Source organism: Falco biarmicus, chromosome 4, assembly GCF_023638135.1.
Source record: "Falco biarmicus isolate bFalBia1 chromosome 4, bFalBia1.pri, whole genome shotgun sequence".
NCBI classification, from domain to species: Eukaryota; Metazoa; Chordata; class Aves; order Falconiformes; family Falconidae; genus Falco; species Falco biarmicus.
In genome coordinates, this window is record NC_079291.1 from 99,424,005 (window position 1) to 99,447,716 (window position 23,712).

The 23,712-nt window shown below is 49.1% G+C and overlaps 1 protein-coding gene across 3 annotated transcripts in view; it reads right to left on the minus strand.

Annotated features, from left to right (window-relative positions):
* Positions 1 to 23,712, minus strand: part of MTMR14 (myotubularin related protein 14) — a 34,421-nt gene that overhangs the window by 4,936 nt on the left and 5,773 nt on the right. For all 3 annotated transcript variants that reach the window (XM_056334905.1, XM_056334904.1, XM_056334906.1), the window contains 14 exons: positions 22,768 to 22,843; positions 21,981 to 22,041; positions 21,308 to 21,430; positions 20,713 to 20,786; positions 17,081 to 17,151; positions 16,355 to 16,429; positions 13,820 to 13,886; positions 12,714 to 12,799; positions 12,347 to 12,423; positions 12,047 to 12,083; positions 10,515 to 10,585; positions 9,835 to 9,884; positions 9,475 to 9,613; positions 6,498 to 6,674 (listed from right to left, as the gene is read on the minus strand). In XM_056334905.1, the coding sequence (XP_056190880.1) occupies positions 6,498 to 6,674; positions 9,475 to 9,613; positions 9,835 to 9,884; positions 10,515 to 10,585; positions 12,047 to 12,083; positions 12,347 to 12,423; positions 12,714 to 12,799; positions 13,820 to 13,886; positions 16,355 to 16,429; positions 17,081 to 17,151; positions 20,713 to 20,786; positions 21,308 to 21,430; positions 21,981 to 22,041; positions 22,768 to 22,843 (1,184 nt within the window). The remainder of the gene's footprint in view (positions 1 to 6,497; positions 6,675 to 9,474; positions 9,614 to 9,834; positions 9,885 to 10,514; positions 10,586 to 12,046; positions 12,084 to 12,346; positions 12,424 to 12,713; positions 12,800 to 13,819; positions 13,887 to 16,354; positions 16,430 to 17,080; positions 17,152 to 20,712; positions 20,787 to 21,307; positions 21,431 to 21,980; positions 22,042 to 22,767; positions 22,844 to 23,712) is intronic.

Here is a 23,712-nt window from a genome sequence, read left to right on the forward strand (position 1 = left end):
ATTTAACTAGTCTGATCGATATGGCCAAGTTTGAGATGTTTGAAATGTGGTCCTGAGCTGGCTGCCGAAGCAGAGAAGGGGAAGTCACACAGCTCCTTGCCTGTCAGCTTCCCATCACAGTGATGATGCTCCTGTAGCTTGGGGGTAACACTGCTGTCTGGAAGTTCAGGCTCTGGAAGGGCACCACAGCAGAAAATAGGAAGAGCAGAGCTTCACCTGCCTTGCACAGCTCTTGTTCTTTGGCTGCTCAACGAACTGAGGAGTGAGGTTCAGAATAATGGGAGAATCCCTTCTTGCAAAAAGGTGTTTTTCCTAGAGCACGCAATGCTGCAGCAAGGACAAGAGTATTTCATTGAAAGCAAGACTGCAGTGTATACTCTTGGGAAGACCTTTTGAAGATCAGACAGGGATAACCTCCCCTGGGATGTAAGGAGTTCGTAAGGGAAAGGGAGCAGCTGTTCAGTGACATCTACTCCTCTCCCTGCCTTGGGAAGATAAAGCTGAGGAAGTCAGCGTGAAGGAGAGCATTTGGGCCTAGAGCACGGTGCCATGCTGGAAGCACAGTAGGAAGAGTGCAGAAAGCCAGGGAGAAGCATAGAGGAACACTGCTTCAGTGCAGAGGGAAGAGGAGGATGTCACCTCCTGACAGTACAGCACAGCCAGGCTGGAAAAATAGCAGTATCACACACAGTGGCAAGAATTTATTTCAGCTAAAGCAGTAAGGAGGTCTGCAGGCAATGGACTTGGGCTGGAAGTAGACAGGGGCATGACTATGTCAAAAAAGTAATGAGCTGCTGAACAGAGGATAGGTTTGGGGCCAGGCAGAAACAAAGGTTTTGAAGAGGGCAAGACTGGATGGCAGAGGAGAGATTGGGCCACGGCAGGATCTCCAGCAGGTGAAGAGAACTGAGCAGAGCTCTGCAGTTCTTGCAAAGGGAGAGTAGTGTCAGGAGCCTGCCTAGAAGACTGTGCCCATGCCATGCCAAGCAAAGGAGTAAGACATGATCCAGGGCCCCAGGGACAGTAAAAAGGTCCCCGTGCCTGGTATCATCAATCACACTGGTCTGTAAGTCTGTGCTGAAGATGAGCAGAAAATTTTCCTGCTTTGGGTGTGCGGCTTCAGCTTCCAGTTGCTTGTCACCTTCCATGGTTGTCAGCTAAGATCAGACTTAGATCTTATACCACCTCTTGGAGGTCTCTCAAGTCACCTCTTGAATCCTTTCTTGAATAGGCTGATAAAAGCATCGTGTACTTTCCACAAGGAGCCACTCCTGGCGGCTTCCTAGCCCTCTAAGCCTTCCTGGGGTCCCTGGCCCTGCCAAGCAGCTGTGCACTTACTCAAGTTACATCTACCCTAACAGCACAGGAGTCTAGGAGTTCAAGGCAGCCAATTCTGTGTCTCACCTCCAGGCAGCAGAATAAACACTTGTTGATTAATTGAATAAGCTGATTGACTCTGCAGTGAGTCCAGGTCATCTCTCTCCTGGTTTATATATCTGAGCCTAGCCAGCAGAGCTAAGAGATCATGGCAGACTTTCCCCTCTATCCCCAATACCTCCTCAAGGGAGGCTCCTGAGGCAGTGTCACAACCAACAAACATCTTGAAAAACCTCAAGAGACAGCAGAGGCCACGGCTGGGCAAGACAGGTGGGGAAGGCACGGCATGGGAAACCTTGCATTTGCACTGCAAGAACAGCAGAGCTTCTTAAAAGCTGAACTTGGCTTGAGACCAAAACCAGATCTCTAGGGGAAACGTATCCCAGCACAATCTCATCAATGCTAGAGGCGAAAGTCTTCCTGTTATTTCTGTCCCTGAAGGCTCCTTGTAAAGTCTTGCTGCAGAGGCTGAAAAAGGGCTTCAGTGAGGCCCCCAGAGCAAGACAGGCTGCTGGGACACCAGGACCAGTCCCCAAGCCTTTAAGAACAACACATTTGGAACACATTACGGCCATGCCAGAGGCTGGCTAGCTGTGAGGGCAGTGTGGAAGGTCTTGGGAAGCAGCTGGATGACTACAGCAAAGCTGACATGGTTAGGGGAGATGAGATACAGCAAGCCTTCAAGTCGCTGTCTCTGCCACAGACATCTAATAGCAGACAGAAAGAGAATGAAAGTGAGCTTCACACACCCACCTCTTCAGGTCCATGAGTGGGAAGAAACTCCCTCAAAAGTGCAAGATTAACAAAATTAGATTAGCAAAACAGAGATGAGCTGCAAGCTGTTCCTTCACACAAGGAAGGACCTCTAGCAGGCCATAAACTGGCAACTCCTAGCCTGGAACGGTTCCTTTTAATTAGGTCAGCGCTTCCCATGCAACATGCTGCACAAGATAGAGTATTTCAGAGCACACGGACACGCGCCTACCAGAGGAGAGCCAATACCGGAGGCAGAGCAACAGTCAGGGATCCTTCCCTTTCTTAATATGTAACTGAGATGAGTGCCAAGTGCCAACAGCTAGGCTCTCATCCTGCCCTGTGCTGCCCCCGCTCACCTGCCATATTTCTACACACCTAGGACTATTTGGGAAGCAGCTCATTTGCCAGCATATGCTCTGTGCCTCAAATCGAAGCGTTAAGTAGGTACTGTGTGCACAGGCAGACTGTGGCAACCTGGAGTAAAGGGCAGCCCTTCCCACCTTTGCGTGGGAAATGTTGGCAAGGAGGAGTTGGCAGAAAGCTGTGCTGAGAGCCCTGGCTGAATCCCAGACAGCTCTCTACAGGCTGTGTTAGTGCCGTAACAGCCTGAGCAGCCAGTCCTCTGCGAGCACAACTATTTCTGATTGCAGCAGTCATGTGCCAGCCGGCAAGCCCATTTTGTGGCACAGTTGTGCAATAATTCCAGAAAACATTCCTGTAAACAATTCCTGTCCTGCTGTGGTCACTATCCCAAGCTGTCAAACCGCAGTTACAGCTTCCAAGCCAGGTGGCTGTAAGAGCAAGACACAGTGTGCTTGCAGTTTCAGCATGATCAACACAACACCCAAAGCCAAGGGACAGCAGCTTCTCTGTCCCTCTCTGTGCTCACTGCACTCCCCCCAGACCCACAGCTGAACAGTCTGCAGCCCTTTAAGTAAGAGGTCTGTGTGGCTGTTGATCAAAGCAGATCGTCCACAATTTAACTCCTGAAGATCTCAACTCTCCAGATCACAGTACTTTGGGTTTTGTTTAATTGACTTAGCAAAAGCACATTCAACCAAAGATTATCCAACTGCTAATCCACATTAGCGCTACGTACACACACACTAAATCCCTGACACAGATACAGGGGTTTCCTGCAGTGCCATGGGATGCTTAGACTGTGTCAAATGCAAACACAGAACATGGTTTGCAAGCCGCTACCCACTTGCACGCAGGGAGCTCGATTCAATGCACGCTATCTGCCACACTCGGACTCTGCTTGTAGAACAATCAGCACCTTGTCCTACTCTGTAAATAGGCTATGCAGTATCTTCATGCATGTTTGCCCTCAGCAGATGTGATCTTACCATCGCATTGGGGTAAGCTAAGAATTTGCCTTTGTTCTGCTTTGCCTAACAAGAACCATCCTGGGATTTACGGATACCCAGGACCTCTGGATCAGAGCAGGACTCAGAAGACCAGCTGGTGAGGCACTGTCAGCACCGGAATGCTGACATGGCCTGGTCAGGAGAGGGGCTTGGCTCCCACCAGCTGACTCCGCATTTGTGACTCCTTCCTTTGGGACATCACAGTTCTCCTCCCAGGCTCTGCTCATCTCTCTTCGCTGGCTTGCCTTCACGTTCCCTTGCCTGCCAGCACCCAGACTGGGCTGTTTACATGAACTACCTTAAGGGTGCCTGCTGGCATTTTACAAGCAACCATTTTTCCTCAACTGCTGCTGCAGTGGTTAAGTGTTTTGTTGCTATGGCCACACCACCAGAGGATTAGGAAGTCAAGTACAATAGTTTCTTCATCTTAGGAGCCTTGGCTGTTAACCCTGCCAGCAGCACTGTAGAGATAAAGTTATTTTTGGCATCCTGATCAGTCTCTGTGCTCCAGTCTTTCCATCCTAGTCCCACCACTTTTCTGGGGTGAAGGGAAAGAATTTACCTTTTCCTTCCATCACAGATACACTCCTCTTTATCCACCCGATGGGATCCATCCTTTTCAGGATGGAAAACGGTGGCTGAAGGTACTGTGATATCCATTACCTGCATGGAGCTCACCAGACAAATGCAGATTAACATAGTCCAAGCAGGGAGACCAAAGCCAAGTGGTGACATAACCCCTCTCTTGGGAGAAAACATACCGTGTTCAGGCCCCCAAAAGTGCAAGTCATGTCAGCGTCTGACAAGGCAACACGCTGCTCAAGCCCTCAGCTGGCAGAGCTGTTAGCAGCACTACCCCGGGGAAGGCAGGCAGGGCACAGACTGACTGATCTGGCCATGGACTAGGAGGCAAAGGAGCATGAATGTGTCAGACAACTTGGTTTGAAAGAGAAGCTTAGTTCAGCCATTGCCTTGACAATTCCACCCACCCCTGCAGGGTCTCTAGGCTTATTTCCTCCAGCCTGCACACTGAGAGGAGAGGGCAAACCCAGCTGATACCAGGGATGGAGAGCATGCAGGTGTACAGTCTCCACCCAGCGTAACTGTAGCAGGCTAACCATCTTTGCATGCAGCCAATTTCACCACTTTGGCTTCACAACTGATTCCCTTCTCCTGTCCGCTTGGTTCCAGGCTGTGTGTGGTGTTTGCTCCCCTTTTATCCCTTATTATCCCATCATGTATTTTTTTCTAGCTGAGCCCTTCACGCTGCCTTGTCCACAAAAGTCAGCAGGGATTGGGAGTGAACTGGTGCAACCTTGCTGCATTGGAGGGTTATGATGGCTTTGTTCCACAGTAGGAGCTATCATAAAGGTCAGAAAAATGTTTACAGTGGATTTCACAGAACGTTTACCTCTTACTGCAGCTCCTTCTCAGGAATATTTATGGGGCATAGGGAAAAGCCACCCCTAGGGACTCTGGCCTGGAAGTAACAAGTTCCCCCACCCTGCTTGCCTGCTGCCTCAAGCCCTGGAGATGCTGCTTCTGAACACCTGACACCAACGGGCACTAATCATCCAAAAGCTTACAGACACCTAATCCAGACACAGCCAGACAAAAACTGCTGGCTTTAGCAGCTCCAAGCCCCTGGCACATAAACCCCAGGGACTGGGTGCTCAGCCCCTTCAATGCTTACTCTGTTTCTCCTCTTCACTCTCGCAGAGCAGAGTCTGGCTGAAGCATTATAAACCGCTTCTTCCACAGCACTGCTGCAAGCTCGCTCACCACCAGCCCAGCACTAAGCAACCTGTCAGGTCTTGGGAATGGCATGAGACCACACACAGGAACTGCGGCACTACCGTCATGAACAAAAGCAGCCCCCAAGGCAAGCTGTTCTCTTCCCAGTATTTTCTTCTTGGGAGATTTGTTTCATTTTACAGAGAACGTGGAGGTAGGTCCCAGCAACAACTCAAAACCATTCCATTGATCTCTTTTCCCTGGGGAGAACAGTAGCATTATTTATGAAAACTGCCAGATGGTGATTTTTCTCTGGAATCAAGGCACTTGGTAAGAAAGTCTGATATATTTTCAGTGCTTTACTTGTTTGTAATTTTATTTTCCACGTGATGAGAGAGTACTAAAATTTGGCTGGTGGCTGTTTCTGAAGGGAATCAATAGAAAAAGACTCACTGGAAAACCTGCAGAGACTACACAAGCATTTGATGCTGTTAACAGCAACCTCTTATCGAGAGCCTCTTTATCCGCTGTCGGCCTAAACACACGGTGTCTGCTCCACAGGCTCTGTTCTTTCTTCCCTAGCCTAGCTCACCACTCGACTTTGCCCTACCACAGCATCAGACTCCAGAAGGGTGCCAGAATATCCTTTGTTACGGCATGAGATTAGGATCAGGTCCAGGGTCCCCATTCCCCAGTGGGAACACACAGCTTTCCAGGTGAAATCCTTTGTGCCGGCACAGTGCTCGCAGCTTGCTCCCGGCAGATTCTACCTCTGCTTGCCACCAGCACCCAGATTTTTTTCCAACCTGCAGTGTCAGGAAGGTCAGCAAGGCGGAAAGGGGGAGAGGAAAGATGCAGAGTGAGTTCTGCTCGGTTTGAAAGGCTTCCTCCCTCGCACAACACAGCCATTTCAAACCCCTGTGGACGCCTTTAACAGAGGAAGCGCTGTGAGCTCCAAGCATGCAGGATGCAGAGATGCCAGAGCTCAGGAGCTGAAGCATGCACTGAGGGCAGGCAGAACAGACGCCTAGCTGTTATCAGCACAGTTCCTCACTCCTCTAAATGGGCTGAGGCGGGAGTTTCTGTGTTTAATGGCCAGCATTTCACACAAGCTCAGGCTAAGAGAGGAACAGGCTTCCTGAAGCTTGTTTGTAGATACGCGTATGCTTCGGGGTTCTTAGAGCCACACAAGTGCAGCCCTGCACTCCCTTAACGAGACACTCATTTTGCTGAGAAATGCTGTACTCCATCCCATCTCACCTGGATCTGGGCACTTCCAGTGGGCTGCTTCCAATCCTCAGGAAGTTATCAGAATGGGTTGATGAAGAGGAGCTGGAGGACTTGACTTCGACCATCCCGGCAGAAGGCAGCCTGTCTTCAGACTGCTGTGCCCTGCTCCAGAGCACGGCTTGCGGTGATGATGCACAGCTCTTCCTCCTGTGGGATGGAGGACTCTGGTGAGAAAGCTGGCTTTCCCACATACTCCAACTAGGAAGCCTTTCCACAACAGGCTGGATTTTACCCCAGCAGCTACAAGCTCTTGTTCCCACTGAACCTGCCCTCCTCCCTCCCAAGGAACCGTGAGTCACGGTAACCGCTCAGTGACAGGGGTACACTGAGCTCAACCCATCTTAGCCCATTCTTTTATAGATCACATCCACGTTACCTGGAAATCAGAGACAGGAGAATGCATCGGCCCACACGAATACAGCGATTGCTTTGTTTAGTCTAGCTGTAAAAATGCCTCAAGCAAGGGGCCTCCCAGCAGGGAAAGATCATTTCAATCTGCTCTAACTACAGAGCGTATCAGCCGAGGAGCTCAACCCAGGTGGGCGTTCGTGCACATTGATGAGGGTAACAGGGAGACAGCACCAGCGTTATTTCCCCCACACCTCCGGTGTTATTTTCGCTTTTAGTGATTCTCTTCAGGCATCACTGACCACACTTCTGACCACGTGCTCAGAGCTGACAGTCACTCCAGATGTAGGTGCACTTCAGTCCTCTCCCTGTCTGTGCTGACAGCCCAGAACTGCTCTAGCTGCTTTTCTAGCCAGCATATTCAGACTTGGGCATGATTCACTGTCCATTGCTGCATCAGGCCTTAACTTGCAGTACGAGCCAGCTACATGCCAAACAGGCACACGGATCTGGGACTAATTCATATCACTGCTGCTCCATGTTCAGAAGATTTTCTTTCTTACATCAGTGTTTTTGATGTAATTTTTTTTTTTCTCCTGGAAGAGTCCCAAGAATTTCTCCCCTTCCAAAACCACCGTGAATTGGGCAAAGATGTCCCTATGTACACAAGTAAAAAGGAGAAGTCTAAAGCAAACAAACTCAAGGAGAAAAGATGCTGTTCTTCCTGAAATCTGGAAGGGCATCTCTTTGAGCTTTGAGATCTTGAGCACTGTCAGCTACTGCAGCTAAAGACAGGCTCATTGTACAGTGGAAAGCATGATATCCTCTCCATTTCTTGAAGTGTGTCCACCCTCAAACATCACACCACAGCCTCTCTCAAGCATTATTCATCTCATGTTATTATAGCTGCCAACATCTCCCAGCACAGCCTGCAGAAAAAGGCTTGTACAACTGAAAACCAAATGCCTCTCCTTGCAAGGAGACCTTGAGGCTACCTGTTTTCAGGACAACACAATGAAGCACATCCCCTCCTCTCCCCTGTCACACTATGCACAGCCCAGCTCACCCAGCTTGTATCAAGCCCTACCTGTTCTCCACAACAGTCTCAACAACCTCCAGCAAGACATCCATGACCAGTCCTCTTGCTAAGCACTCATGGCAAGGCTCACAGCCTTCCCTTCCCCAAGCTCACACCTACAGCACGGGCCCAAAGCATCCCTGTGGTAGCAGCAGCTAGCCCCAATACAGCCCCACGTCTCCAACATGAATGAAAGCAAACCAGAGTTAGAAAACACATCACAAAACCAAGCTGTGATATACACAAGTGCAGCAGATCTTTTCCAGCATGCTCCGGTCACTTCACATCTTGTGAAAATCATGTGTAGGTTTTGTGCTGCAGGATCTAGTCTGTATATCCTAAGCACTCAGAGCAACACAAATGCTTCCAGTTTACTACCCTGCAGCCAGGCAAGTGGAAAGTTATTCTCTACTTGCTGCAGTCACTCTGCTGTGGATAGGAAGGCTCTGTGTGTTAAAGAGGACTCTGTGCTGCTCACTTGGCAAATGCAGTTTAGGACTCCCCGTCTCCATTTTGTGATTCTGCAGGAAGATTCTCTCTTCCCCTCTTCTCAGCGTTTTATAAATTGAATCGCAATGTGCTTCGGAAAGGCTGCTGCCACTAGCATGGCTGCAGGCTCAGTCCCAAAGGACTTTCAACTGCCTCCAGCACAACCCAGTTTTAATTTAAAATAATTGCAATATAAAATAGCATCTTCACATGTGCTGAGGGAGAGGAGAGAAAAATTAAACTGAGAGGGGCAACCCTACAGCAAGGTTCTGAAATCCCCGAACAGCACCAGAAACTCCACAAGCAAGCACAACGCCCGTCCCAGAGCAGCAGAGTCACCAGATACCTGCCCCAGTCCCTGCTTCCAGACAGCTACCTGCATCCCCAGGTGGCTCCTATGTCACCCTCTATCAACTGGGAGCACCAAGACTTGCATATTCCCCCCCCCAGAAGCATCTCTAAGCAGTGCTGCAGGCAGCAACCTGCTTTCAGCTCACACGCCTGGTGCTGTTAGAAGGGCTAAACTTTAGAGGGGATTCTTGGCCACCCAGCCCACTTACCATTAACTGCAGATATTCCCCTGTATAATCTCTTCCAGAAACTGATGAGATTTCATTTTAGGGCAGCTAAACTGTCTCTATCTTTCCCTGGGGAGGCTGCTGCCAAATGTTATTTTCCAGGTAGTTCGGAACCATCTTTTAAAAGTAATGAAATCCTTTCTGGATGAAGTTTAACAGTGAAAGTGGTGAAAATGAAATAAAGCTGCTTTACCCTCATCAGGGGACAAGCTTCAGGAGCATCCCTGCAGAAGCCTGACAGTCTTGAACATGGGGTGGTCTCCAACTTCTGGTGCAGCTCTTGTAGCACAAGTTGCAGCAAAGCCTCTGACAGCCAAATTCCTCCCTCCCCTCTAACAAACCCATGTCACAGAGAGCAGACCTGGAGGGTGAGGGACTTCAGAAGTATATTTTCTACCGTGCTCAGAACCTGCACCTTTTGCTCTGCAGCCCCACTGAGTGGTTATCTCCTCACCATGCTGCTTGAGCCTGTGCTCCTGCTGGCATCAGCTCCACTGCTTCATAGGTGAAGCTCCCAGCTGCTCCAGGGGAGCTTTCCATCCCCAGGGAGAAGTCACTGCTCAGACTTGTGGTGCTGCCTCGATCTCTCTGTTCTAGAGAAAAGAAAACACAGCTACCTGGAGACCAGCTTGGTCTTGCTCACCTTCTCTCCCTTTAAGCAATACGCTTCCCCCGTGCCCTGGGGCTGGTTCTTGTGAGGCCCCAAGGGAAGCACAGCCATTTGTAGTCACCTTGAGGCTGGGAACCCAAGCCCCCCAGGGCGATCGACCATTACCAGCACCCAGGGACACCGATGCCTGGCAGCAGCACTCACTGAGCATGCAGATCTCTTCCAGGGTGAAGCCAGGTGGCAAACTCTTCCTTCTGGGGAAGGAAAGACAAAGTTACCTCAACCACGCTTCAGCGCTGCGTGGAGGGTGACCATAGCCTGATCTCTGTAGTACCCAGCAGTATCAGAGCAGTGAGGAGTTAGCTGTGCAGGGGCAGAGGGAGGGGATGGGACCGGTGCGCAGTATCTGACTCTCCTAACAGTCCCAGCCCATATCCCCTGTGCTTTGAGAGGGTGGCAACAGGCTGCAGGCAGATGTGCTTATTCAGTCTCCAGGGTGGGCTTTATTTCTTTCTGCCCCTCCTGAAAGAGGAAGGGGTTAACGTTTAGCGGTCTGTTGAAGAACAGCCACCCCGCTCCCCCCAGCAGTGCCTGAAGGAGCTTGCTGCACAGCCTGCTTCAGCCAGAGCACATATCTCTGGGTTCATCCGTGCTAAAGCAGCCACGGACAGTCATTAAGCAGAGAGCACATTTCAGCATGGACAGTTTTTTCAGAGCACGACGTGGCACCTCACAAGCCTCGTCCCCATTTTGCAGCCTTCAGAGTGCAGAATAAATTAAAGAAAACTGGGCCAGGACACCAGGGTTTCCATCTCCCCAAAGAAACAGCACTAACAAGCTCCCTGGCTCTGCAGCCCATGCAGCAGCAGGCACAGGCTCCTTACCTCTGCGACTTCACAGCAGAGAACTCCTCAGAGGTGATGTGCTTCAGAAAATTGAAGCAGAAAAAGAAAATCTGAGCAAAGGGAGAGAGAAGAGTGGTTCAGGAATGAACCTGAGGCTCCATGCAGCCTCTTATCTTCACGGGGAGGTGCTGACGAGGAGATAGCAAGAAATCTGCAGCTACCAGCCACAGGCTGCCACCATCCCATCCTGGGCCTTCTCTTACACAAACCGACCCTCTGTTCTCCCTGCCACGGGGAGGCCCAGAAAGGAAGGTGTATGACAAATCCCCTATCAATGCCTCGCACACATGCCGCAAGCACACGGCAGGTACTTATGCCATCAGTGCAGAATGGAAAAGAGATGGCCCCCAGCCTCTGCTTACACACCCAGGTAAGCAGCAAGCCCAGCAGGACTGGCAGGGTTAGAGCTGCATGCTCCACCTCCGCACCACAGCTGTATCACACCTGGAAGCATGCGGTTCCTGGAGCATCTGTGGTCCCAAGCTCGTGCCCTGCCACGCACGTCTGCTCTGTGGTATTCGCTCTGCGGTGCCTCTGCCACCCCATCTACCCGCGCAGAGCTGAGCCCTTCTCCTCCTGCCACAGCGAGCAGGGAGTGCTAGAGGCAGCCATGCACCCCTCTCCTGTTGCAGCTGCCAGCTCTGCCCTGGGCCAAGCAGGCGGCAGAGCAGAGCTGCCGGGCTAGAGCCAGCAGAGCTCTGGGAAAGGAATGAATGGGAATAACAATACCAACACAGGGGTCCTGGACCCCTGGAAGATGGAAAATAGGCCAGGGTCCTGGCTCTGCTGCTCAGAGGCAGGGGATCCCCTAGTGAAGTGAGAGTCTGAGGAGCAGGGGATTAACAAAAGGCTTAGACATACTCCCCACCTCTCTATTTGTATCAAAAAATAGTATTACAGTGAACTGCATCTACAGTCAGAGCAATCATTTTTTTGCTGTTAAACAGTAAAAGTTTCGAAGAGAATTAGTTGCACTAATTTTAACTGCCTCCCAGACCCATCTGTATACCCACAGATACACCCCGCCAAATACACACACTGGAGCCAGCACAAGCTGCTCCATGAGCCTACGATGACATGCAAACCACATGCAGCTGCAGCATCCAGGCAGGAGGGCTGGCACTCAGGACAAGCACGCCAGACAACACAACTTTATTTACAAGCTCCCAGGAGTCACATGCCTTAAGCATCCCTTCTCATTGCTGAGCTGAACAGCAAGTCCTAGCACCCTTTCACCAGGGGCCTGAACACTAATGGCACCGCAGGGGAACTGGCAGGACTAACACCCACCAACCAAACTGCAGACTGAGAGAAAAGCATTCCTATATACCTTATGCATCAGGAAGTGATGGGAAAGGCTCCTGCCTCATCTTTCCAGCACCTGAACAATCTTTTTAGAGCCCAGCCAGACCACTGATATTACCAGAAGCAGGCAGTGAATGCTGCTACCATAAACAAGTACCTTGAGAACAAAAAGCAGTGCTCATCCACTGCCCCCACCAGACACTCACCTCTTCTCCTTTACTGAGTCGATCGACTAACATGTGCCTGGAAAAGAGAGCAAGGGAAAGCTCAGTCAGACGCAGGAAGCCAGAATCAGCAGAAAAGCACAAGCTGTCATGAACCGCCAGATGGCCTGAGCCTCCAGGTAAAAAAAAAAACAACCAAAAGCATCAGCCTCTCTTGTCACAGCTCATTGGGAATTGCCCCAACACCCACCTTTGGTTGTAAGCAAACACCAAAGATGAGGCCTGAAGGCTTCTAGCCTGCTATGCAGGGATATCTGTGTGAGTAAAACTTAATGTACCTACCCAAAGAGAAACCAGTCATAGGCCACTGTCAGGTAAAGAATCTCGGATGGCTCCAGCGACGCGTGGATCAGCCCATCCTGCAAAGCAAATGAGAACAACCTTCAGGCAGCAGCCCTGGGCACATGGGAATTCACAATCTACTGAACACTGTCATGCTGATCCAAGATGCCCAGCTTGCTCTACCTGCCTGTGATATTGTGTCTGATGGCAGGACAGCGTGTTGGGCTCCACATCAAAGCCAAACCACACCTCTCTGAAGCCAAGACCCTCAAAAGGAACATTAACTGTTCTACTACCACCTCCTGGTGACACAGTCACCCTCCAAGCAATCACCCCCAGGAGCAGAGCAGGTCAGCTAGGTACTCACAGCCCATAAGGAGAGGCGCAATAAGGAGATGAAAAGCGGAGTTCGATCCCAGCCGGATATACAGTGCACCAGGAGCCCGCTGTCATCTTTTCCAGAGGTAGGAAGAAGAAAAAAACCGGATGTTTCAACAAGAGCAACAACTTTTCTTTATGGCAAATCTGTAGAGACAAGCTACCCTCCATCCCCACAGCCCAGGCTCAAGCGCAGAGCTCAGCCACCAAGCCAGAACATTTTGTCTTTCATATGGCAGCCAACAAATTGCTCAGAGTGTCCTGGGTTGTCAGCAGCCCCAGCTGATGTGCTGTACTGGTTCTGACAGCTGCTCAGGACATGAAGTCACTAGGTATGAACATCACTTTGCTACGCAGAACATACACCTACGCAGCTGCAACTCACCATCACAATGTATCCCCACATCAGAGAGAAACCTGCTCCAACTCACGACTTTTTCAGTCTCACCAGCCTTCCTACCGATATACATTGAGCGGAGCCACACACAGGGCACAAATCCTGGGCTCTCCACAAAATTTGCAGTGTGTCCCAACACAGCTGCTGCAGGAGTCTATTGATGGCCATGCTGGCGGAGCCAGCCACAGCTCCATCTGTCCAACGGTGCTAGGTACAAAGTCACAGTGCCCAAAGGGAGTGGGATGCCAACACAGGGCAATATCTACCCTTCAAAGAGTTGGGGTGGCTGTGATGACAGAAGATGGAAAGGGCTCTTAAGTAGGCACCTAATGAGACCCTGGGTTGGCGGGACAAAACACGGGTGTCCAGCAAAATAAGAGCTGGAGTCAACAAGCAGAGGAAAAAATGTTTCTTTTCTTCAGCTCTGAAGTAGTAAAACATTAGGTAAAGTTTTCAGATATCCCTCCATCCTTGGGAGGAGAGAGTTCTCAAGGAACCAGCAAGACCCTTTCTAAGGGAGCTGGAGCCTTGAGATGCTAGGATCATCACCCTGTTTTGAAGGGAGAGAAGTGAAGCTCTCTATAAAGTATCTCTTCTGTATTGGGAACTGATCCACAGTGGCACTAATATCATCAGCTGTTCTTCCAGAGACAGCGACTGCTCCGGTTAGACTGCTGGGAGCAAGGAGTTTACCTTACCATCACTATTGATGATGGAGATCAGCAGCTTTAGGTAGTTCTGTGTCTGTTGTACGAGGTCCCAGCTCTGCAGAAAGGGAAATGTTGATGGTAAGGGTCTGCCCACAACAAAAGGGTGTTTGGCAGTTCAGAACCTGCCACGCTCTTGGCTTCTCTATCCAGAACCCCACCAAAGCAGAAATAATCCCACAGCCATTCCTCGGAGAGACAGACCTTCCCCTTGGTGTTCTAATCAATCCCCCCATCCTCTGCAAAAGGCACGCTGGGACAAGAGACCAGGTGGGGAAAAAAAAAAAAAGAAAAAAGAAAAAGAAAAAAGAAAAAAGGACATCTCTGCTGTCTGCTTGGCTGGCACAGAACCTGCTTGCCAGCAGCCCCAAAGCTCCAAGCAGCCCATGCTCAGAGACTAACATGAGCCAGCAAACACCTGCAGAGTGCTGACCCTGCTCTGCAGCCCCCTGCACACGTGCACCTCACCAAAGGGCTCAGCAGCCATGTTACAGTTGTGTATGTGACGCAAGTAGCACGATGGGGCGAGTAGGCCAAAGTCAGCAGCTCGTTCCCACAACCCAAGCATTTTGCTCAAAACTCTACGGCCCTTGCAAACGGCCCCAGCAGGCTGCCTGCAGAGGGCTGACCCACTCCCAGCTGCTCCAGACAGGCACTGGGCTTGTGCAGTAACGCCCAAGTAGCAGCAGCACCACAGAAGGGCTCTGAACTCAGAGACCTCCAGCACTACAAGAGATGCAGGTGAAAAACATCAGGACAAGCTCAAGCATGCCACTCTTAACCACTGTGTCATGAGAAGACGCAGGGAATTTCAGTGGTCTGATCAGAGGCAGAACTAGCTTCAGGAAAATAGGATCGCATTAGCAAGGAAAAGGCAAGGAGAGGGAAACATGTTTCATTGTGACAGTGTTAGCGGTGTAAGTAACATCTGACCCCCAGCAATAGAACACTTGCTGTGTGCTTGCATGTGTGCGCATTGTGTGTGTAACCACGCTTAAGACTACTGTCAGTCAAAGAACATATTGCTCTGCCATGAAGCCTGCACAGCAACAAAAGAGTAGGGAAATGAGGAACACGCTCAGCCTGGGGCAGAAAACCCCATACTTCCAAAGTCTTTTATCTGCCCAATTCAACCCAATCTTGTGCTTATGCCAGAGGAATTATCTCATCATCCAGTCTGATCTTTCTATAGCAGAAACCAGGAAGTTTTGTTCAGTTGCCCCAAATACAGCCTGAAGCTTGTGCTTGGCAATATCTCTGCCCAGTGAAACATCTCAGCCAGGGGTGACAGCTCACTGCTCCTTTGGCAGCATGTTCCAATAGATCATCCTCAAAAGTAATACACAAGAATGCTTTTCCTTATTTGAAGGTCTGATTTCAGACTGCAGATATTGTTTCCTGTGCAGCTTTTCTTCCCCAGATTGAAGAGTGCTTTAGAATTAGTATCTTCTCCCTGAAAACGTACTTACACGCTAATCAAGTCAACCCTCCATCACCTTTGTGATTAGCTAAACAGATTGAGAACTTCAGCTTTAAGTGAAGCACCTTCTCCAGTCCTCAGATCATTTCTGCATCTATTTATTACACCCTCCTCCATTTTTAATATCCTTTTTAAAATACTGGCTGCTCAGTATTCTAGTGAACAAGGTTCTAGCCATAAACACGCTGTGGTCCCATTAGTTCTGTTTCAACACTGCAAGCTACTTTTCTGCAATTCTGCTTACGCTGGCACTTAAACATTATTTATGTCACTGACTGACCCACACCGGCCCAGCACAGGGAGCTCTGCTAGTTCTGTAGTGCTTCCAGCCACAGAGCACAGAAGCACAACACGCTCCAGCAGTCAATCACCACAAAACCTGGGGGGATTGGTACGTCCACCAATGTGTGAAATGGAGCACACTAATCAGCAGTGTAAGGGGATGCTCCCTGGTATGAACAGACAAAGGTAAACCTTGAAGCTTGGGAAAACATAAGAATCCAATTGTCATTTGCGATGCTGTCACAATAATAAGGAATGGAGACACGCCACGGTCAGTTATGATTTTCTACTCTTCTCCTACAGGACAGGCACCCTGCATGCCCACGAAGAAGGTGCCTAGTCACTGGCCTACTGCTCGCATAAGGTAAGCTGACCTCTCTCAGGACTCTCCGCAGCCAAGGAAGCCTGCCCACTGCAAGCATGTGCCGAGCGAAGATTGCCAACAAGTAATCCTGCTTTCCCTTTCCTGGCATGCTCCTTACCCCTGTTAGTGACGTATCTCCCCAATGGATTGCAAGCTTTATGCAAGCTACAGAAAAAGATTTGACATTACAGTCAGCTGCCTCGGGACACACCAAGCCACAGAGCTTTTGGGTAGAGGATTTCCACTGCCATTCTGAACAGTCAAGTAAGCAGTCTTGCTCCCGCTGGGACGGTATGAAGTGAGCCAGATTATGGCAACAGGAGCAAGTCAGACTTCAAATCTTTACTGATGCTTCCTGAGTGAGTCTCTGATCTCCCACAGAGACACCTGCTTTGCTCACCTGGTACTCACTCCAATCAATATTCAGAGATTGGGTCAGAGAGACTGGGATACTTAATGGAGCATCTACGTAATCCTGCAAAAAACCCAAACACAACTGGTCAGAGAAAAGCCATGACTTGAAGGCAGCGAGTTCCAGAAAAAACAAAACAACAAATGCCAAATGGTGCACCTAGAAGAAAACATCTCAGCAAAGCATCTTTGGATGCAAAAAAGTGCTAAGAATTAACTCATAGCCTCTTAGAAGGACTAGTGGATAAGCGGGATGCAAAAAAGTGCTAAGAATTAACTCATAGCCTCTTAGAAGGACTAGTGGATAAGCGGAGCTTTTCTGTGCTCCCAACGGTGAAAGTCAGGGACAAATCACATTAGTTTCTGAATTCCTGTAGGGCTGCTCCACTCAATAATCTTCCTCAGCAGGACACAGAATATGAAGACAGACCTGAGAACAGAGGCTGTCAATAAGACACCAAATTCAAAAACAGGAGCAACCCATACCGCCCATGAGAGGTCAAGCATCCTGGACTTCAGGATAACAATTCACTTATTTTACATAGGAATTTTACAATGAATAATTTAGTACATTCACTATCTGTTTTGTTTGTCCTGTTGGTTTCCTCCTTGTGATCAGAAATAAGCATGGCATATATACCATCACTCAGGAACTCTGAGGCAAGACTTAAGCCCGGTACAGCCCACAGCTCTCCATGTTGCAATACCCATATACCTGTTTCCAGTTAAATATAAGACCTTCAGCTGTATAATCCCGGTCTTTGTAGTCCTTAAAAAATTCACAGCCTGCAAGAAAAAAAGACCATGAGCAACTGTTCAGCTAACTGATATCTAACAACTGAAGTGCCTTGTGGGACTGGAAGTGCTGGCAGCCCCAGGCTCCAGAACACCAGACCAATCAAAACTACTGCCTGCAGGAAGAGAAGAGCAGTAATCATCAGTACAGGGTGCAGCACAGCCTCCCAGCAGCAACAACCCAGAGCACTTGGCAGTGAACACACTCACACAGCAAAGGGCAAACTCCAAACACGCAGCAAACGTGGAGTTTGAGGCACTGATTTCATTCTTTCCCAAACAAGAGGTTTCACCAAGGAGCTACACTTTCCAGGGCCACTGGCTTTTGCACAGATCTAAGGCATCAGCCTGTCATGCTGCGTGAGAAGCAACCAGCAAAAGGAGGTGTTGGCGGAGCCCTGGGGAAAGCCAACTTTCACAGGGCATCTGCTGCAGGTAACAAGAAAGGGCTCTGTCAGACATGGCTGTGATTTCTCTCACATTTAAGTCTCCTCTTTCAAACATGTGAATTGCCCTGTCTGAAGGAAACAGGTACATAACCACTTCCAAGGTTTCCCCCAAGCCCTCCCCTCCTCAAGTTCATCCTTTGGCTCTGTTCTTCTCATAACAACTATTTGAAGTCTCTGCTGCAAACTGCAGTCACTTAGTCACAGCTGAGCAGCACCATTAGCACTGCAGCTGCCTGCAGGCTACACAAAACACCTCTCCCGATGTACCGTGTGTGTCCCAGCGGTGCCACAGCGCCCACGTTACCACGACATGCCTGTGCCAGGCACCGAGCACAGGCAATGATTCCTACCCTGCAAGTCACAAGTAACACCAACGGCAAAATAATAATAAAAAAATAATCTTTGTGGAAGGACAGCACTAGCCCTCAAAACAGAGTCAGGAAGCAATCTGTCAGTTGAGATTTAACTCCAATTAAAGAACAGCTTAAAGCAAAGAATGGGGGGATTATGGCAGTAAGTAGAGGCATCTACAAATGCCAACTACCAGTCAAATGGAAAAGAGGGTTTTTCTGCACTGCAGAACACAAAAGTTTCTACAGATACCCCACTTTAACCCAAGTCTTTCACCCTAGACAGTCATTTCACTGGGTAAAACGCTGGCTGAATAGCTGAGCCCCAAGAGTAGTTGTGAATGGAATTAAATCCAGCTGGCGGCCAGGCACAGGGGTGTTCCCCTGGGCTCAGCTCTGTTCAGTATCTTTATCAACGATCTGGATGAGGGGGTTGAATGCACCCTCAGTAAGTTTGCAGATGATACCAATTTGGGTGGGAGTGTTGCTCTGCTTGAGGATAGGAAGGCTCTGCTGAGTGATCTGGACAAGCTGGGCTGATGGGCTGCGGCCAATTGTGTGAGGCTTAGCAAGGCTGAGTGCCGGGTCCTGCCCTTGGGTCACACCAACCCCACGCAGCGCTGCAGGCTTGGGGAAGAGGCTGGGAAGGTGCCTGGTGGGAAAGGTCCTGGGGGTGCTGGTCGACAGCAGCTGACCTTGAGCCAGTAGTGTGCCCAGGTGGCCAAGGAGGCCAACAGCATCCTGGCTTGTACCTGAAACAGTGTGGCCAGCAGGGCCAGGGCAGTGACCGTCCCCCTGTGCTCAGCACTGGTGTGGCCGCACCTCGGACCCTGGGTTCAGGTTTGGGCCCCTCACTCCCAGACAGACACTGAGGGGCTGGAGCGTGTCCAGAGCCGGGCAGGGGCTGGGGAAGGGGCTGGGGCACAGGTCTGATGAGGAGCAGCTGAGGGAGCTTGGGGGTTCAGCCTGGAGAAGAGGAGGCTCAGGGGGGACGTATCGCTCTCTACAGCTGCCTGAAAGGAGGCTGGGCTGGGCTGGGGTCGGTCTCTTCTCCCAGGTAACAAGCAATAGGGCAAGAGGAAACAGCCTCAAGTTGCGCCAGGGGAGGTTTAGGTTGGATGTCAGGACAAGTTTCTTCACTGAAAGGGCTGTCGAGCACTGGAACAGGCTGCCCAGGGAGGTGGTGGAGTCACCATCCTTGGAGGTATTTAAAAGACATGTAGATGTGGCACTTAGGGTCAAGGTTTAGTGGCGGGCTTGGCAGCGTGAGGTTAACAGTTGGCCTGTATGATCTTAAAGGTCTTTTCCAACATAAACAATGCTAAGATTCTATGTCTGGACACTGCGTCACTCACCTAAGGCAACAGGATCTCAGAGTAACTTTAGAGACAAATTATAAACAGAGTATCTTGTAATGCAAACCTGGAAACATCAGTAAGAATGTATCATGGCACTTGGCCAATCACTAGATGGGTTGCTCATCCTTAGATGTGTATGTCTCAGATTTAACAGAATGACAACATTTCCCTATGGACCAGCACTGCTGAAATCAGGCAACATCTGCAGGCAGAATTTCCAGTTTTACAAGGTGTACCTCTACTGTAGCACTGAAGAGCTGCTAAAAGAAAGCAGCTGTCCCAGATGGCAAAAGAGGAAGGACCATCACTGAATATTGCATATAGTATGCAGATCCCCATACAGTAACAACGCTACAGCTTATATCTTCCTCGTTCTTTACATATCCTACAAAAGACCTGTGTACACTGTCTCTCTCATGTTCTAGGTATGGCGAGGCATATGGCAGCAACATATATCTGTGCCATATGCTACAGAAACCAGCAGTACTCTTATTTCTGTACACCTTGGCAATCTGCATGGCAAACTTAATAGAAATCTTCATGCAGCTTCTCTGAGTTGTCATTCATTTCTATATGAAAGGAAATACACGTCATTTTTTTAAAAAAGAAAATACATTTAAGGGCAACAACTAGCAATCAAGGAGAAGTTTGGGTTTGGATCATCCACAACAGTTTTGTTGGGTTTTGTTTTTTTTTTTTTTCCTCCTCTCCATTTCCTGGTGCACAAGGGAGAAAGAAGTCCTTTCTTGCAGACAGACTTCAAGCACAGCAGTCTCACATCCAATCCTATCACCAAGCCTGACATCAGCAGGCAGGCAGCAATATTCAGCTCATCTTTAAGAGTGCAGCAAGTGACCCAGCAGTGGTTGCTAGGCACAGGGACCAATATAGCCAGCGAGACAGGCTTGAGTGGTCTGCATCTCAGTCGTACATTGCAGGCTCAGGTTAACAGCTCTGCCTAGCACTGAGGATATCTTACAGTGGTGCTCTGAAACACCAGGACTAGAAAATACTCTTAGGAATTAGGGGTTTACATAACACAGAGCAAGATATGTATCTTGCACCAAGTAGTAGTTTGGAGTTGTGGGGGTGTCAAAGGCCATCTTGACCCCAGCTCCACCTCTGGGGCTTTTTCTCCATGCTTGAACTAATTAGAACTGCTGAGAAATGATTTTGCTAGTTCAAAGAGTGCCTAATGCTGACTCACACTACCAGAGCATCCAGATTTGTTGCACTGTTCTCTGATTAAAAGAGCTTCTCTCCAGAGGGAGCACAGGAAATATTCAGCAAGCCACAGTCATTTCACTACACACACACACACACAGGTAGCTCCCAGTCCCCAGAAACGGATTGTCACCTGTCCCTTGGGAGTCCCTCTGGACATCAGTCCTGTACCTGGATATGGGATGGAGAGAAGCGTGAAATCAGCGTAACGTTGAGCTTTGTCCACCTTCTCAGAAGACGTCACACTGCACAGGACAAGAGGAAAACATCAGACATTTGTAGAGTATTATTCATGGAGATACTAGCAACCCAAAAGCTACCTCTCACATCTCCCTGCGCCGTGACTTGACGCAGTAGTGAGTGGGGCAGAACTTACTCAACACATCCCAATAAACTGGGTACAGCCCAAAACCACTAAAGCTTTTCCCTGAGAGAAATACCAGGAGAAACACCTCCCTTTGTTCCTATACCCAAGCAGAGAGGTCCTTTATTTTCCCCTTTCTGAAGGGGTGAGTGTCGCAGCACCACAAGCTTTATGGAGAAAACCTACTCAGACTGCAGAAGACAGATGAAAGCAGCTATCTTGCCCGTTGATGCAGCTTTCTCTGGCCTAAAACCTTGTGGTTCTTTTTACAGCACTAGCTAACTGATCTCCTTCAGGGACTGCTCCCAGAATGCTGAGTGCATACTCAATAGCAATTCACATGTAAGGGCTACACTAGCTGCGATCCAAAGCCTGCAGAAAAACAAATGAACCTAGACTCACTTCAAGCCAAACTTCACCTTCTTGTTTTCCACCATCAGGTCACAGATATATCGGACTGACAAGTATCGAAGCAGCTTGATGTCATGCCCTCTGACCTTGTCAAACAGCTGGGAGTCTGCATTTCTGCAAGACAGAACAAGGCAACGCAAGATGAGCATGGAAGACTCACCACGCTGAGTCTGATTCTTTGCACCATACTGCCACAGCTCTTCCCCAAACCGCTTCTAGCTGCACAGCACAAGCCTTGTCTCCACAGATCAGTCAGACTCTGCAACAAACTGATACTGCAGACTTGGTGCTTAGGGTCCCTCCCCATATCTCATTGTTCTGCAACAAGCACATAATATACAGAACAATTTCTTCAGCCTGCAGAAGTACTTTTTGATGAAGTAAACGCATCTGTGTAATTCAAATACCTTTTTAAATGGCAATATATTATTTTTGTCTCCAGCCCTTCCCTCTGGCAAGAGATTAGCAGGCTTCAGTTACACTGGGTTCAGCCAGCTATTAGCATTCCAGACTCTTTCAAAAGCAAGGAAAGCAAGACTCCAAGCTTGGTGACGGTCTCAAGCCTGTACCCAAAGCCCAGCCTAGGAAAGAGCAGAACTGATTGGCTGAGCCAGACAGCTTTGGTACAAACTCCCTTCTCCCCATCCCAGTGATGCATACAAACCTAAGTGCAGAATCTTCCTCTGAAATGTCTTCTGCATCTGCCCAAGCATCATCAGAACCTCCTGCAAGAAAGGCATTAAGAGCCGAAGCTTGTGTAAACCAACTCAACCCCCAAACTGACAAGACATGCACGTGCCTAGAAAGGTCATGGTTTGGTACCCTCTCTCCACATGTGAGTGCTCTCAGTAGTTCCCCACATTTCCTCTTCCTAAAAAGCCTGTTTTCTAATGTAGCCTGCTCTTTCCTTGTCATTGCAAAGGACCTAGGCAGGTCAAACCCATTGCTGACAGCCAGAAGGACACCCCAACACTGCTACACAGTGCTTACTTAAGCCAGGCTTCAGATCCCACAGTACAGACACTCAACACCCCCCTGAAGAGCTTTCCCTAGAGTCCAGTATATCTCACCATTAGCAGGATTTAATTCCCAAGGATTAGTCAAACAACAGCAAGTTCTCGCCCTCTTTCTTCCATTATTCCTACCCCTGATGTCTGGGAATCAGTCCCTGAAATCCTCTGGGCTGCTTTACTTGCCTACATGCTTCCCATAACTCCCTGTTCAGCCTCAAGTTCTTTTGTCACTGCTTCTTATGAGCACTCCGTCCTGTACTATGGTGCTTGGAAACAGACACGAGATTTCAGTCTTTGCTCTATTACGCGGGGCCTGACACAAGCAGGTCCACGCCAGAGCTTTGCATTGGCTCTCAGGAGAGGCTTGCTCTCACGTGCAGGTCACTGTCCCAGCACCGACAGGCCTTACCAGGCAGAAACAAACGGCTCTTCACTCACCTGAGAAGATATAGTTGTAGCCGGTGCGCCCATAGAGCTCTCCCCAGCCGGCCAGTGTTGCTGATCTGCAAATATGCTGGAGGAAGATTTTATTATTAACCACACATGCTCCAGGTCTTTCCCTTACCAGGTCTCATGCCTATTTTCCCTCATGTTACCTAGAAATGGTTGGTACCTACAGCTACCGCCCCTCAGCATCCTCCCCTGCAACCCTGGTCCAGATCAAGTTCTCCAAAAACATCAAACTCCCAATTACCTTTATCTGTAGCTAGTTTTTAAATCACTTTTTCATTTCCAGTTCTCCAATTCACTAACACAGTCAATTCCTGCCAAGTTAGCAGCTTCCATGCTCTGTTAATACCCTACTTGAGCCTTGTTTCCACATTCCTGTGGATAAGATTATGAATGGTCCCAGTATAACTCTGGGCAGTTCACTCCTGCAGAAAAAGGTCAGCAGGTTCATCCTACGATGGCTTCAGTCAAGCTAGATTAAAATTGTCACAGGTATGGTTTTGCTATTCATACAGTGCTTCTAAATTGAACTAAGAAAACCAAATTAAGCTACTTAAATGCCAAGTGAGACTATTCCTATGGGACTTCAATATGGTTTAAATAATCCACATAAAAATGAAACTAATTTTACTTTCTTACAGATCCCCTTGCAGACAAGTCCACACATTCCTAAGACCATTTATGCAATCTTGCATCCCCAGGGAACAGACAAGGGAAACTATCTTTAAGGAGAAAAGTTACTCAAAAGGAGCTCACCGCTGGGAAAAGTAAGGGGCAGGAAGTGACAACTGTTGTCTCTCCCCTCTCAAAGACCAAATATCTTTGGTCCTTCAGAAGGGACACACATACACAGAAAATGTTAGCTCTTTGCTGCAATGCTCACGACATGGTGGTTAAAATAACCTGAAGTCTCCACAAATGATTTATGCAGCC